This window comes from Rhinolophus sinicus, chromosome 6 (assembly GCF_057876585.1).
Source record: "Rhinolophus sinicus isolate RSI-liver-muscle chromosome 6, RSI-T2T, whole genome shotgun sequence".
Lineage (NCBI taxonomy): Eukaryota > Metazoa > Chordata > Mammalia > Chiroptera > Rhinolophidae > Rhinolophus > Rhinolophus sinicus.
In genome coordinates, this window is record NC_142506.1 from 234,054 (window position 1) to 248,637 (window position 14,584).

At 62.7% G+C, this 14,584-nt stretch overlaps 2 protein-coding genes across 2 annotated transcripts; both read left to right on the forward strand.

The window, feature by feature from the left end:
• Nucleotides 1-189: 189 nt before the first annotated feature.
• TMEM276 (transmembrane protein 276) lies at nt 190-1,856 on the forward strand. Its single transcript, XM_019717171.3, has 3 exons — nt 190-334; nt 629-908; nt 1,085-1,856. Exons 2-3 carry the CDS (start codon nt 816-818, stop codon nt 1,568-1,570), a joined length of 579 nt encoding a protein of 192 aa, XP_019572730.1. The 5' UTR covers nt 190-334; nt 629-815; the 3' UTR covers nt 1,571-1,856.
• Nucleotides 1,857-2,704: 848 nt separating this feature from the next.
• On the forward strand, nt 2,705-13,878 carry ZFTRAF1 (zinc finger TRAF-type and ring finger containing 1). The gene is made up of 4 exons (XM_074316642.2): nt 2,705-3,253; nt 10,504-10,742; nt 11,414-11,625; nt 13,173-13,878. The coding sequence occupies exons 1-4, from the start codon at nt 2,933-2,935 to the stop codon at nt 13,562-13,564; spliced, it is 1,164 nt and encodes a 387-aa protein (XP_074172743.1). The 5' UTR covers nt 2,705-2,932; the 3' UTR covers nt 13,565-13,878.
• Nucleotides 13,879-14,584: the final 706 nt, after the last annotated feature.

Here is a 14,584-nt window from a genome sequence, read left to right on the forward strand (position 1 = left end):
CCCCTCTTTTAGCCCCTCCCCTCAAGGCCCGCCCAATCCCCCTCCCGCCTCTCCCTTCACGGCCCCACCTCCTCCCCTCACCTCCCCTTCCTCCGACTTCTCCCCTCACAGCCCCGCCCCTCACCACAAATCCCTGCAAACCACTGGACCAATATACCCTTACTCTTGTGCAGAGGCCCCTCCTCCCAATCCCCGCCCTCCTCTCGGCGTCACCTCGCTCTCCTAGAATGCCCCCTTTGGCCAGGCCCCGCCCCTGGACGCTCTAGCTTCCCCTCTTCTCGTTGGTTCGTGTCGGAACGACAGAAGCTGGGAGCGGTAAAAGGGGCGGCCGCGGGTGAGCTGGCCGTGCGATAGCCATGCTTCGGCGTTCTACTCGCCGCTCTTTTGGGGCCGCGCAGTTGGGCTGTCCCTGAGGTCCTGTGCCGTCGCTCCCTCTGGGCCAGTTTCCGAAGACGACGCCTCCCCGAACACAGGGACCAGGCCGAGTGGGCCTACGCGCGCCCCACATCCCTTTCCCCCATGCTCGGCGCCCCCACCTGGGTTCCAAGGCCCTAAGGCTCACGTCCACCCAGCCCAGGCCCCCCATCGCTCTCTTTTCTCGGCCAAATTGGGTTTTTCTTCTCCACAGTGTGTCCAGTGGCCTCAGAGCTCCGGAAAGTTTCGGATGAGTCTACCCTAATATTTAGAAATGGTCTCTGGAAACTGGGAGCCCTGGAGAGCGGACCTTAGGGCTCCAGGTCAAGCTTCTGCGCTCTTTCTTATTTTGCAAAATTGAAGGGCCCCTTCTTGTCTCCTGAAACTACCACCTGAGTGCCATGGCACCCAAGCTATGGACTGAGTGGAGCATGGCCCTGTCCCACATGGCACTGGGAATGGTGTCTCTGCATGCAGCCGTGAAGACTTTCCAAGTGAGTACACAAGGGCTGGGCAGGGGCGTATCCCATCCCCAAACCTCAAGGACCTAGCTAGGTTGTGTGAGGTGAGTCTGGGGCCAGGCTTCCATGAGACCTCCTAGACCATATCTTGTTTAAAGGAAGGTCCTGGTCTCTTTTTCCCACATTTTCTCCCCTCCCTGTTTTGACAGGCAAGTCGAGGGGCTGCTGCTGGCTTTCTGCTCCAGGCCTTGGCTGCTGCCACCGTGCTGGCCCCAGGGCTGGACACAGATGAAGACTGTCTTGCTGGAGCCTGGGTGGCCACCGTCATTGGCCTGCCCCTTCTGGCCTTCGATTTCCACTGGGTGAATGGGGACCGCTCCTCTGCCAACCTGCTCCTGGGAGGAGGCATGGTTCTGGCAGTGGCTGGTGGCCACCTTGGCGCTGAGGGCCGTGCTGTGGCTGCTCAGGCTGTGGTGCTGGTGGTGGCAGTGACCATCCTCATTGTGGCTGTTTTCACGACCAACACTTATGGAATGTGGGGGGGCATGATGCTGGGTGCTGCAGGGCTCCTGAGCCGGTTGGAGGAGGACAGACTGCTGCTGCTGCCGAAGGAGGACATCTGTCGCTGGGTCCTGGCTGCAGGCAGTTGGGCCTACCATCGGGCCTTGCACTCACAGCGCCTGCAGTGGGAGTGATTGTTGGAGATAGCAAGCAGGGCCTCTGCCCTGGCCACCACCTCCCCTTCCACGGGCCTTCTCCTGGGGCCTCCTTCCCAAGTGTGTCTGCTTCAGGATGACTGGTCAGGAGCAGAGTCTGGGCACTGCCTCTCCTCTTGCAGAGTGTGGAGACCTGCCTAGACCAGAATGAAGGGGGTTTTGGGGCCTGATTCAGGCAGGTTTTGGGGCCTGATTCTGGGTAGGCCATGGTTGTGGATCCAGAAAGAGGCTTGGTCTCTAATAAATCTTAGGGATTCAGCGGGAATATGGAATGTACCTATTCTTGAGAGGGATTGAGCTTCCTAAGGCTCTCAGGTCGGCCACTGGTTTCTTTGAACCAACGAAGGAGATGCCCTGGAAACACCCTGGTGCCTCACCTAGCCTGGCTTCCTGCTGGCCCCCGTCCTGGGCCCTTGCTCTCCTGGGACATGGTGGAGTTCTGAACACCCCTGCAGGGCCTGGCAGGTGGCCCTCTGGGGCAGTGACCTTCACAGGCTGCCAGCTGGGGTCAGGATAGAGGAAAGCTGTCCCACAGCTGTTCCCAGAAAGGGACATCCCCTCCCAAGGTTGACTCAACCTCCCTGTTTGCCCCCTGGCCTGTGCAAGGCAAGTCCTGATCTCTTAAGACCCTCACTTTCCTCAGTGGATCCCTCTTCAGCTCCCTACCCCAGGATTAGGAAACGGGATTGGGCAGAGCATGGGTTAGATTCCGGGTCCGGAGTCCCTGCGCTTGCGTCCTGTGAAAGCACATTTGGTGCCGCACAGGAGAAGGGTGGCCAGTGGGGTTTCTCGCTCCGGTGAGCCAAGCCAGAGCCCCGCACACGCAAGCTCGAGTGTTGGGGGCCAAAGGCACGGACACACCCCGACGTGAGGGTACAGGGCTGCCCTCCAGCCCCATTGGACCGCGCCCAGGACCGGCCGAAAACGCGGCGCTGGGTCCCGGCGCTCAAAGTGCGTCCTCCGTGGGCCGCCCTGGGCCCCGCCCCCTGCCTACCCACTTTCTGCAGGGGCGGGGCCTCATGCTCCCATTGGTTCTGGCCGCCGCGCCGTCTAGCTTCGAGCGGAGCTCCCATTGGTCCCAGCCGTGTCACGTGACTGGGAGAACCAGGGGGCGGTGGCGGGGGGTGGGCAGCGCAGCGAAAACAAAGATGGCGGCCGCGCCGGGGTCGGGGTCCGCGGCAGCTGCAGGGCGACGCGCGGGCCGGACCCACTGAAGCCGCGGCACAGGGAGCGGGGCTGCGGGGTCGCGGCGGCGGCGAGAGGGCTGCGGGAGCGCGCGGCGCCCTTAACCTCCAGCCGCGGGAGCGCGCCCGCACCCGCCCGTCGGGCCGGCTGGCCGGGATGTCCGGCGCAGAAGAGGCCGGCGGGGGCGGCCCGGCCACAGGGCCCACCGGCGCGGTGCCGGCCGGGGCCGGGGCGGCCGCGGGGTCAGCGGCGGCGCTGGGCGAGGCGGCAGGGCCCGGGATCCCGGACGAGGCGGGCCTGGCCGGCGCCCGGCAGCTGCAGGAGGCGGCCGGCGACCCTGACGCGCCGCCCAAGAAGCGGCTCCGGGCGGCCGAGGCGGCCGAGGCGGCGGCGGGCAGCGGGAAGCTGGAGGAGCGGCTCTACTCGGTGCTGTGCTGCACCGTCTGCCTGGACCTGCCCAAGGCCTCCGTGTACCAGGTAGGGCCGCCGGCCCGACCCCGACGGCCCCCGGGCACCGCGTCTCCTCTGAGGCCAGGCCCGAGCCCGAGCCCCGCGGTCAGGACCCCGGCGCCTGGTGGAAACCTCCCCGTTCTCTCACCCTCTGCTTTCTTGATCTGACTCCCCTTATTTCGCGCTGCTAATCTGTCTCCCACTTAGATGCTGCTTCTCTTTTCACCTCCCCCTGCTGTCCCCTCAGCACTCCCCTGCAGCCCACCCTGTCAAGCTGACCCCAGAGAAAGCTGGTGACATGTGCCCACGCCCCCGCTTCAGAGCCTGCTCTTCTCATTGCCCAGCTGCCTAGGCTCAGGGATCCCTGGCTCTCCTGTTCGCTCCAGATCGCCTCTGTTCTTGTAGCAGCCAGCCCCTCCCCCAAACCTGTCCTCAGCCTCCTTCTGTACCCCTCCGCCATCCTGAGAGGAAGAATCCCCTTAGTCTTGTCCCTTTCTTTCTGGAAGAACATGGAGAAGGAAAGGGGTGCCTGTCTTCCCTCCCCTGTCCCTTCCCCTCATCCCTGGTCTGGGTGAAGCACCTGCATCAAGCCCCATAGTCTGGTCCCTTCTCTATCCCCAACCTGGCCCTCTGCCTTCTGGACGTGCTGTGCCCCAGACCGAGCTCCCACCCCATCCTGCCTCACCCACACCAGGCCCGGCTTTCTAGGCTGTTAGCTCCAGGAGGTCTGCTCAGCCACCTCCCATCTAAGGATCCAGCACGGTGGCTGGTCTCAGAGTCCTTAACCAGGTCCAAGCTGTTAGAGGGTACCTGGCCCAAGTGGGTCTGACTCATGCACCACGTGGCAACAGGGACCACTCTTTGGCTCCAGAGTCCTGCCTTCTCTTTTGTCTGCCTGTTTCAATTTCAACACCCCTACCTCTGTACCCTGTCTCCTCAAAGTCCCTTCGAGGAATGAAGCAGGTTCCTTGTCACTTTTCTTTGCACTTAAAGGAGCTAGACATGGCTGATGGGGCCTTGTCCCCCCGCTTCTACTCAAACTAGGGGCCATGGGTGAGAGGGCTGTTTTTGTAGTAACCCTATGGGGGCTCATCTAGGTTGCTATTTCCCCAACCCCTGAGTGTTCAGGTCCTTCTGCTGTGCTGTGAGGTTTCTTGGGAGACCCCCAGTGTGCCTGGGTAATAGAGTCAGGAAAGAAAAGGCATTGGTAGGGAAGGGAGTTGACTTCTTCGGGGAGAGGGCACTGGCTCTCAGCCCAACCACCTGGGCTTTGGGAAGGTCCTGACCACAGGCCTTCTGCCCGGAACCAGTTGGTGGAACACTTCTCATACCTCCTCAGCCTTAGGGATGCTTCTCAGGACGTGTCCTCTCTCTGGCCCCCTTTTCCTTGCTCAGGACCTTGTGATCCTCCCAGGTGGGAGAACTCTTCCTTCTTTGGGGGCCTTAAGAGAGAGCCCAGGAAGCCTAACCAATGGTGAGCAGGCCCAGGGGAATTCAGGGGTCTCCTCATCCCCCTCCAGTGAGGGGGCCTGGTGTGATGATAGGCCACATGGTACTGGCTCCTGGTCCACTTAGCACCAAGAGCTGCAGCTCTGCTTCTGGCCGGAGCTGCTGGTAAACGGCCTCTGAGCCTGGCTGGTTCAAACCGGCCCACACTGCGCTGGGAGCTGAGCTCTGTCCTGGGCAGGCCAGAAGCAGGCAGCTGAGCAGCTGTGATGGAGAGTGAAGGTGCTGGGGCAGCCCTGACATGGCCCTCCCGTGGCCCAATGGGTTCTGCTCAGTATCTTCCCGGGGAATAAGCTGCAAAGCAGGGAGAGCCCACTGACACTGAGCGGCAGGAATGGCGCTGGACCCCCGCCCCACCGCAGTTCTTCCCAGTGACCCCTGGGCCTTGGTCCAGAATGGTTCTTTTCCCATGTCGAGGCCCGGAGGAAACTCCGGACATACGGTCAGTAGGAGGGCCTGATGTTCTCTGGAAGGCTTGACAAACCCTGGTGTGGGTCACAACTCACTTTGGTTGCTGGAAGAGCTGCCATGGGGTGGGTGTCCAGCAGTGCTGAGCTGGGGCTGGGGGCGGAGGGAGGCTTCTTGGTGGCTTGCTGCTGCATGCAGCATCCCGCTTCACCTCCACAGTGACCCTGCATGGGGACATTGAGGGCTGGAGTTGGGACGGGCCATTGCCTGCCTGGTGGGCAGTAGGGCTGCATTTGCTCCAAGGAGGATCTGGCCACAGACAGCATGGCTTCCACATGCTGCCCGCAGATGGTGGGCACACAGCCTCCTGTATGTCCCTGGTTGAGGCCGTTGCTGGGTATCCCCTGTGGACCTGGACTCAGGCCCTCCACTTCTGCCAGCCTTCCTTGGTGAGCCATGTTGCCTGGCCATCTCTGGTGGGCTAGTCTCAGGCACGAGGGATGTTCTGCTGTCTGTTCCTACAGGCAACACTGGCCCGACCCCATCAGGAGCGTGGCGGGAGGCGGGCGGCAGCCACACCGTGCCTTGGAGGGCCACGCAGATGGCGCCGCCAGCTCTGAGCTGAGGGGAAGAGCTGGTGGTCGTGCTGATCCCGGCATGCTGTGCCTGGCACTGGGGCTGTGGCTACAATGCCTTGGGCCTGGAGTTGGCTGGGTGCACGGTCACTGGCCACCAGACCCACCTCCGTTTCACCGGGGAAGCCTTGCTGGTGGCGAGGGCTCACCTCGAGCGGGTGTGTGCCGATTGGTGGGCTTGTCCTGTGCTGGATTCGGAGTCCCTGGCGCATCATGCCACATGCCTGGGTTGGGAAACTCAGGCCAGTGTCAGACCACAGCACCCATGCAACTGGCTGTCATCACAGCCTGCATTAGGCAAGGTCAGGGCCCAAGCAGGTACAGTGGATGCTGGCTTTGATGTTCGCCGTGTGGGTGTTAGGTGTGGCCGCAGTGACTAGCCTGGCAAGGTATGCAGCCACCTCTTGGAGTCCCAGGGGGGTAGTCAGGTAGAGGCAGGAGGGTTGCAGGAGCAGCAGGGACCCTCAGGAGTGGGCAACCGGTAGTTCACTGGCATCTGCTCTCGACACAGCCCTGCAGTCACTGCAGTGTCACCCAGCTCCTCTGCTAAGACAGTGCCTTCCCTGGGGCAAATAGCCTCAGTGTGCCTGGAGCGCTGCAGCCATGGCCTTATTCTGCCTTCCCTTCCGGCTGCCCCCTGCCCTTCACACGAAGCCCAGTGTGCCCTCCATCTGGTCCTAACCCTGCTGGCATCAGCTGAGGCCCTGAGCCGAGGACTGGCGTGTGGAGGGAGGGGCCGCACAGCTCTCCCACTCCTCCTGGTTCTCAGCCACTAAAGCTCCCTGTGACCCATCAGGGGGAAGGAGCCTCTGGGATGTGGTCCCAGCGGTCCTGGCCCCTGGGCCTGCCGCTCCTGGCCTCAGCCCTGTGCTCCTTCCACCTGGCTGTCCTGTCCGGCTCGTCCTTGTAGCCCTGCAGAGGCAGCGCCCCTATGCTGTGGCTGACCTCACTCCGCTACAGGCTGATAGGCACTGGCCACTGTGCTGTGGGAAGGGCGCGTACTGCCTGTCTGCCCCAGGACTCTGCTCAGCCTCTGGCCCAAGGGGACTGGTTACCTGATTGGTGGTCACACTGGTAAAAAGCCAGGAAGGAGAGGTGGCTCCATGTCTGCCCAGGCTGCAGCCAGTGTGGACGCAGGCCTCGGGGAGCCTCTAGGTGCACCCGCCCTCTCAGCAACTGCTCGCTGGTGCAGTGACGTGTGAGGGCTAGTGGGTCCACCCTCCCCATGGCCCGGGATCCTCTTCCCCAGCTCCCCAGCTGCTCCGGCTCATACTTTGAGGTGAGAAAGGCGGAAAGAGCTTTGAAAATACACCTGCTTTGCTGTCCCAAACCAGGGCAAAGCGAGGGTTTCTGGCCTTGGCTAGATGAGTCGTGTGTTTTGTGCTGTTTGTTTCTCACCTAAGTTATCTGGTGCTCCAGGCAGCGCTAAGGTTCTGAGGAAGTGCCTGGCTGCGGGATTGACAGGCTCCCACCCAAATCTTGGCTCTCAGGGTGGCGTAACATCAGGAGCCACTGGCCCAGGACTTCCAACCGAAACACCTGTGTACCTGGGATGCTATGTGGTCCCTCCCAGGCTCCTTGGTTAAAGAGGAGACCCTGGGTGGAGCGCGTGGGGTGAGGGGTCTTCCAGCTGTGCTTCTGAGGGAGGGCTGCTCACGTGGGCCTGGGTCTGGGCCTGGGTCGAACCTTCTCTAGAGGAGAAGTATAGTAAGTATGGTTGGGCCCAGGATTTGAGGGGACCATGCACTCCAGGCTTGAAAGAGGGCCTAAGAGCTTATTGACCATGAGTGTGGTTCCCGGAAGTTGGCAGTGGGGGGCGTTTTCTAAGACCTGCTTCTAGCCTAAGGCCCAGGGGTCATGGTTCCTCCTCGTGAGTCCACATGGTCCATTCAGCTCCGCTTTAGCCCGGGGAGAAGCTGGCCCAGATGGAGGCCCCAGCCTGCACAGCCCGGGTGCCCATGAGCTGCCTGTGGCCAGGCAGAGGGAGGGGCTGCTGAGAAATGTCCTCACCACCAGGGTCTTCCTGGCAGGTGGTAGGAAGGTACCCTTCCCGAGTGCTGGAGGAGCTACTGCTTGGGGTGCCCAGGATCTAGGGGCATAGCCTTCCCTGACTGGTACTGTCTGTCAGAGGTGTGGTGTGTGGCCAGTGCTATGCAGAGTCCTCTGGGGCAGGTGCAGAGTCTGTGTGACCCTGTGGCCTGGCCTGTGTTTAGAATTGGGGTCTTGCTTGGGAGGCTTATGGAGGCCTGGATGGGAGGAGGGGCCTGGAGCATGGTGACTGCCCTGCTCTGGACAGACCCCCTGTGCTGGGTGGTGGCTGGGCCTGGGCCAGCCACCTGATGTCCAGCGGACAGCGTCCCTTGTGTAGCTGCTGAGGGCTGGCTACGTGTGGGTGTGAGCTTGTCCTTGGCTGGGCCAGCGGCACTCAGAGCTTCTGCTGTATTACCACGTTCTGACTCAGAGCTGAGCTATCAGGGTGAAGGAACAGTGAGTGGCAGTCACTCGAGTGAGCCTTACTGGGTCTGGAGGCTCCGGGAGGAAGGGGTGGGGGCTGGCCTAGAGGGGTTCCTATAGCTCCCTCTCCACCCAGGATCTAAGGAGAGGCCTGACGGGAAGGTTATGCAGGTCAGATCCATGGGTTTTCAGGGCAGTGCTGGGAGGTAAGCAGTCACACACTTGGGAGCCTTGGGGGTCCCTCAGGAGGCCTCAGGACTCCACCCTGGTTAGGCCACCCAGAGACAGAGAGAGACCACGTGGGTGGGGCCCAGGAGAGTGCTGTCCATTCTGCTCAGGCGGTAGCCCTGCCCGGACAACTTCTCACCAGGAGACAGCTAGAACTGGCCACACAGTGGCGGGGGCCTCAGCATTGCTGTCCTGCCAGACCTCACCGAGCGTGGTGCCATGGGGCTTGGCCTTCGGCTCCTCCCATTGAGAGGTGGTCTGGTTGGAGTATGCTGCTGCTTGCCCCCCCTCTTTCTGGAAGCTATAACAACCCTCCTGAGGCCACGGCTGTCAGCTCAGGCCCTTGGGGGGTGAGGGCTATGAAAAGAGGTGTGATCTGGGCCCTGGGTCTGCACCTCCCATGAGCCCCCACGCCCATCTCCCCAACTCACCGCTTCTCTGTTTCCTCCACTGACCCCTGGGGGTTTGGTCAGAACACCCTGCTTTTCCACCCTGCTCCTCCTGTGGGCAGACCTCAGCTCACCCTGACCACTTCCGGACCAGCGTGTGTCCGGAGCTGGTGCTCGCCGGCCCCTGCCAGACCCTGTTCCTCCAGGCCTGAGCCCAGCCAGCTCCCCTCCCTCATTCTACACATCTTAATTTTTGACCTGACTTGGGACGTGAGGCTTGAGTGCACATGTCTGTGGTGCACGTGTGGACATGGATCCTGTGAATGAGGACTTTGTCCCCAGCCCCCATCCCACTGTCAGTCCTCAGCACTGGGTCTCATTACACTAGACCCCTGCAGTGCCTGGACCATGTGCTAAGAGCTCACTCAGCCTCCCGCAGCGCCTGTGGCCCGGTGGCTTCCTGGAGGCGTGCCACGGCCGGTGCACCCAGGCCAGCTGCCGCCTGCGCATTCTCCCTTAGCCAGCCGTGGGAGAGTCTCCAAATGGACATCCAGCTAGGCCTTGGCAGTCCCCACACTTCCCTCAGCATTCCCAGGGCCCTGAGACCACTGCACTTGTTCCGGGGCTGGGCCTGAGGGGGCTGTTTGTCCCACGAGGCCACTCAGCTCGCTTCGTTCTTGTACATCTTGGCTCCTGTGTGGGTCTCTCTTCCCCCACACAGCCTCTGGGGGGACCGGGCCCACAGTCCACTGGGTGCCCCTCTCGACAGCACTAAGTGGGTGCTCAGCAGGTATGTGTGGAACCAGTGAGAGACCCAAGATGGGAGCTGAGCTGGCAGCCCGCCGTCAACACTTGCAGGAACCCCCAGCAGGAGGGGCAGGTTGCTGACAGCAGCCTGTAGGCCTCAGAGCTTCAGGTTCAGAAAGGGAGGGGGCCTGGCTCTTACTGACCCAACTCAGCGATGCCTTCCACCTGCTGCCCACCTGACCCTTCCCCCAGGCATGCACCGCCCACGTGCCTTTGTCCCAGGCCAGCTCGGCCTCCCCACCTGCCACAGCTCTGTGCCACCAGGTCTGGGGAAGGCCCCTGTGGGTAACCACTATCACTGGGTGAGTGGCACCTGCCTTCTCGTTTGTGCTGGTCAGGGAGGTCCAGAGGGGAGGGGCCAGGCTGCAGGTCGATCTGAGCCAGGTCCCCAGCCCCCAGCATGAATGCCCCTTCTGAAGGCCGGGGACAGGGCACACTTGCCTCGGCACCGGGAGCAGCATCTGCTGTGCCCCAGCAGCTGCCGGCTACGTGCCACTGCTGCGCTCGGCCACCCCGAAATCAGAGCCTGTAGGGGACTGAGGATAGTCCCTGACCCCAGGGATAGGAAAAAGCCAGGCTCCAAGCCACAATGAAGAACCATAACTTGCGATCCAACGAGGGCCACCCAGAGACACCCGCCTCTCCTCAGGAGCACGGCTAGCTGTCAACTGTGCCACAGGCAGAGGCCTGCCCGTCCCTCCTGAGCAGCCGCCTGTGTGTGCTGAGCGCCAGCACGCCTGCGCCTCTCGCCCTCAGGACGCCTGGCCCTGCCCTGGCTGGAGCTGGCGGGCGGTGCGGGCGTGCACGTCCCGCAGGTCTGTGAGCTCCGTCTCCCTCTGCTTCTTCGCAGTGCACTAACGGTCACTTGATGTGCGCTGGCTGTTTTATCCACCTACTAGCAGATGCCCGGCTGAAGGAGGAGCAGGCCACGTGCCCCAATTGTCGCTGTGAGATCAGCAAGAGCCTCTGCTGCCGCAACCTGGCTGTGGAGAAGGCCGTGAGCGAGCTGCCCTCCGAGTGCGGCTTCTGCCTGCGCCAGTTCCCCCGCTCCCTGCTGGAGAGGCACCAGAAAGAGGAGTGCCAAGACAGGTGAGCGTTGGGGCCGGGAGCCACCTGCTGCGGGCAAGGCCCCAGCATACAGGACCCTGGCTGGGCCTGATTGCCGGGCCTTGGGTCCTGCACACGCAGCCCATTGACGCCTTGCTGGCCTGGGCCGGCGTGGAGCTCCTCAGGGTCCAGGAGCTGCAATGCGGTGGGCGTGGGGCCCCACACAGGGTGGGGGCTTGGATCTGCACCCAGTGGCTGTCTGCACATCACCCTGGCTCTCGTTGGCTGTGGGGGGGCCTCTTAGAGGCTGTCCTTAGCATCCCCTGGCCAGCACCACTCCTAGCTCTGGGCTCCGTGTGAGGCTGCATTGGCTCCGCGCCCAGTCCCTGCTGCTCGACACTGCCACCTGCAGGAGATGCCAGGCCAGCACGTGGGGCAGGGCGGGGCATTAGGCTGTGCAGGACCAAGTGGGGATTGGTAGCTGCTACTGTCCAGCAGGAGACAGCCCACAGCAGTGGATGTAGGTGGCTGGTGTATCCACAGCTTGCACAGCGCCTTCTCTCCATCCCTCACACACACACACACACACTGGCTTCTTCCTGGGGCCAGCACACACTGAGTGTGCCCCCTCGGGGAGTGGCTCGTGCATGACCAGGGCTGAGCGGAGGCCCACGGGGTGCACGATGTGACTGCGGTGCTGTCCTCCTCCCCAGGGTGACCCAGTGCAAGTACAAACGCATCGGCTGCCCGTGGCACGGCCCCTTCCACGAGCTGACAGTGCACGAGGCCGCGTGTGCCCACCCAACCAAGACGGGCAACGAGCTGATGGAGATCCTGGGCGAGATGGACCAGAGCCACCGCAAGGAGATGCAGCTGTACAACAGCATCTTCAGCCTGCTCAGCTTTGAGAAGATTGGCTACACAGGTGAGCTGCCTCGCCGCCCACTGCACACCACGCAGGCTAGGGGCTGGCGGCGGGGAGTCTGCGGAGCAGCCGTCTCTGGGCAGTGGGCACGGGCTGTGCCAGATGGCTGGGCTCTGGACAAGCTCCTGGTGAATGGAGGGGCATCTTGGGGGAGCAGATGGACCAGAGGCTGAGCTGTGTGGGGGCCGGGGCAGGACCCCGATGACACCTGCATGGCTCTCCCAGAGGCCCCTCCCACCCGTCCTCCCCACCCCAGCCCTGCTATCTCAGCAAGGTGGGGCTGCTCGGCCTTGGGACATTCCAGGGTCTAACCAGAAAGTGCGTGTGTCTTGGGGGGCCGGGAGCTGGGGGCCTGCCCTGCAGAGCCAGGGCAAGAAGAACACTTGTCACGTTGGGTCCTGCCTGTAGACGGTCACTGCAGTGGCCATAGGCCTTGTGAGGCCAGCAAGAAGAGGCTCAGAGCAGGGCTCCAGAATAAACTGAGTATGTGCAGCTCAAAAGGCAGAGCTGGGAGTGGACGCCCAGGGACAGGCAGGCTGGACCACACTCAGGCCCACTGGATCTCATGGGCTCTCTTGGCCACTGCCACTGCCTTTGGACATGCTGGGGACCAGGAGCCAGGCCAGAGCCTGGTCCAGATGCGAACATCAAGAAGCACGCGCCTGCTGATACTGGGGCCACTCAGGGACACTGGCCCTCTGCTGCCCCCCACGCCAGGTGGCCGGCCCAGAGCATCCATGGCAGGCCCTGGCAGCCAGTCACAGCACGCTGCCTGGACGGGACCTGGCTCGGCGTGGGCCTGCACAGGCCCGAGAGGCTGAGGGCCCAGAGCCTCCGCCACAAGGCCACGGCCCCTGGTTAGTCGCAGCCTGAGTCTGCCTTGTGGGTGCCGTGGCACAGACAGGCCAGGCCAGGCCTCACGGGTCCGGGCTGGCCAAGGCGTCGTGACTTGGGCGGTGTCGGGGCAGGGAGCCCCATCCATGCAGGAAGGACTGGCTGCCTCCGTGGAGGGACAAGCGAGCCATGTGCACGGGCTGTGCTGAGAGGACTGTGTGATGGCAGTCACCCACTGACTGACGATGGCCCTGCAGGCCATGGGCAGAGCCCAGCAGGGGGCCACACGCCACGCTCTGACTCTGGCCGGCACACACACCAGCCTGCCGCCGGCTTTCTGGCAGCTCTGTATGGGAACCAATAAAGTGTACTTGTTCTCAGAACTGCATCCTGTCTGTGTGTCTGCTTACCCACGCCCCTGGGGAGGACCTGGGCGAGGGCCAGGGGAGGCCAGCGGGGGCCGCAGCCTCAGGATGCCCCACAGCTGATGCTGTCACTGCTGTTTGTAGCCACCTCCCCAAAGCTTGTGTGCGCCGCCTCCACTTGCCGTAGTTGTATTCAGTCTGCCTTGTGCCGAGTAGGGCGCCCCGTCCTGGTAAGTGGCCTTCCTCCCCGCCGAGCCTGAGTCCTCGGCTGGCTGGCTGGTTGGAAGGCGCCACCATCGGCCTGGCCCACACTGACTGCCGGCTCTTCCGGCCTGTCTGTCTCCACAGAGGTCCAGTTCCGGCCGTACCGTACAGATGACTTCATCACACGCCTGTACTACGAGACGCCACGGTTCACGGTGCTGAGCCAGACGTGGGTCCTGAAGGCACGCGTGAACGACTCGGAGCGCAACCCCAACCTGTCCTGCAAGCGCACCCTCTCCTTCCAGCTGCTTCTCAAGAGCAAGGTCACGGCACCACTGGAGTGCTCCTTCCTGCTGCTCAAGGGCCCCTACGACGACGTGAAGATCAGCCCCGTCATCTACCACTTTGTCTTCACCAATGACAGCAACGAGACGGACTATGTGCCGCTGCCCATCGCCGACTCCGTGGAGTGCAACAAGCTGCTGGCTGCCAAGAACATCAACCTGCGGCTCTTCCTGTTCCAGATACAGAAGTAGGAGGGCACCGCGCTGCCGCCGGGCGCCTCGGGGAGCCGGCAAATCCTGGGAAAGTGCATGTGTGTGCGAAGGTGTGAGCGCTCAGCGCCTTGCCCTCTGCCCGCCCCCTGCCCAGGGCACCGGAGGCCGGGCTACCACAGCCCAGGGACATGCGAGCCTCAGCGCAGTGGACCTGCCCGGCCCCTGTCACTCGTCACTCGGTGGGGCTGCGCCGTCTGCCCAGGGCCACGCGCGGCTTCTGGGCCGGGCTGGGGGGGGTCACTGGCTTCAGACGGCATATTTGATTGCAATTAAAAAGGCACCCTTGTTTCCTACTTTCTGTTTTGTTCGAGGATAAGGTGTGGCTGTGATTGGAGCTGTGGTTTGGCCTGGGGTCGGAGCCCACCCATCCCTGTTACTGCCCTTCCGTGTGCTGCCCAGGAGACACTCCGAGATGCCACCCCTCTGGGGAGTGGGCAGGGCCGGGTCTTGCAGCAGCTTGAGCACCACCACCCCTGCCCCAGCTGCTCCACAGGGCAGGACTTGGCCACTGGGCTCAGCAGACTTTTCGGAATGCAGGGTGAAATTCTGTCTCTTTCCAGGGGAAAAAAAATGAAACTCTTTACAGTCTTCTCTGTAAATTATGCAAGTTCAGTTAGAATCTATTTTCTGTATTCAGCCTCAAGTGCAGAGTCCCTAGGCTGTGAGGAAAACTCTGGAGGCCATTGGCGGTGAGCAAGACTGCCTGAGTGGTGAAGGTCCGAGTGGGCCAGCTGCCCCCATGCTGCCCTCAGGGATAGGCTGCTGGCCTTGTGTCCGTGGGTACCCTGTGGAGGTCAGCGCCTAGGCAGCGAGAAGAGACTCGCCTGAGTCGGTCTCTTCTCAGCCTTGACTACTGCTCCCATGGCCCCGGCACCAGGGCTACAATGAGCGTGCCCGGTGTGTGGGTCTGGGGGAGCAGGAGCCTGGAGGACCCCGGGACCCTCGGAGCTACTGGAGAGCTTGCCCCCCTTTGCTGAGGAGACACGGCTCCTCTGTGAT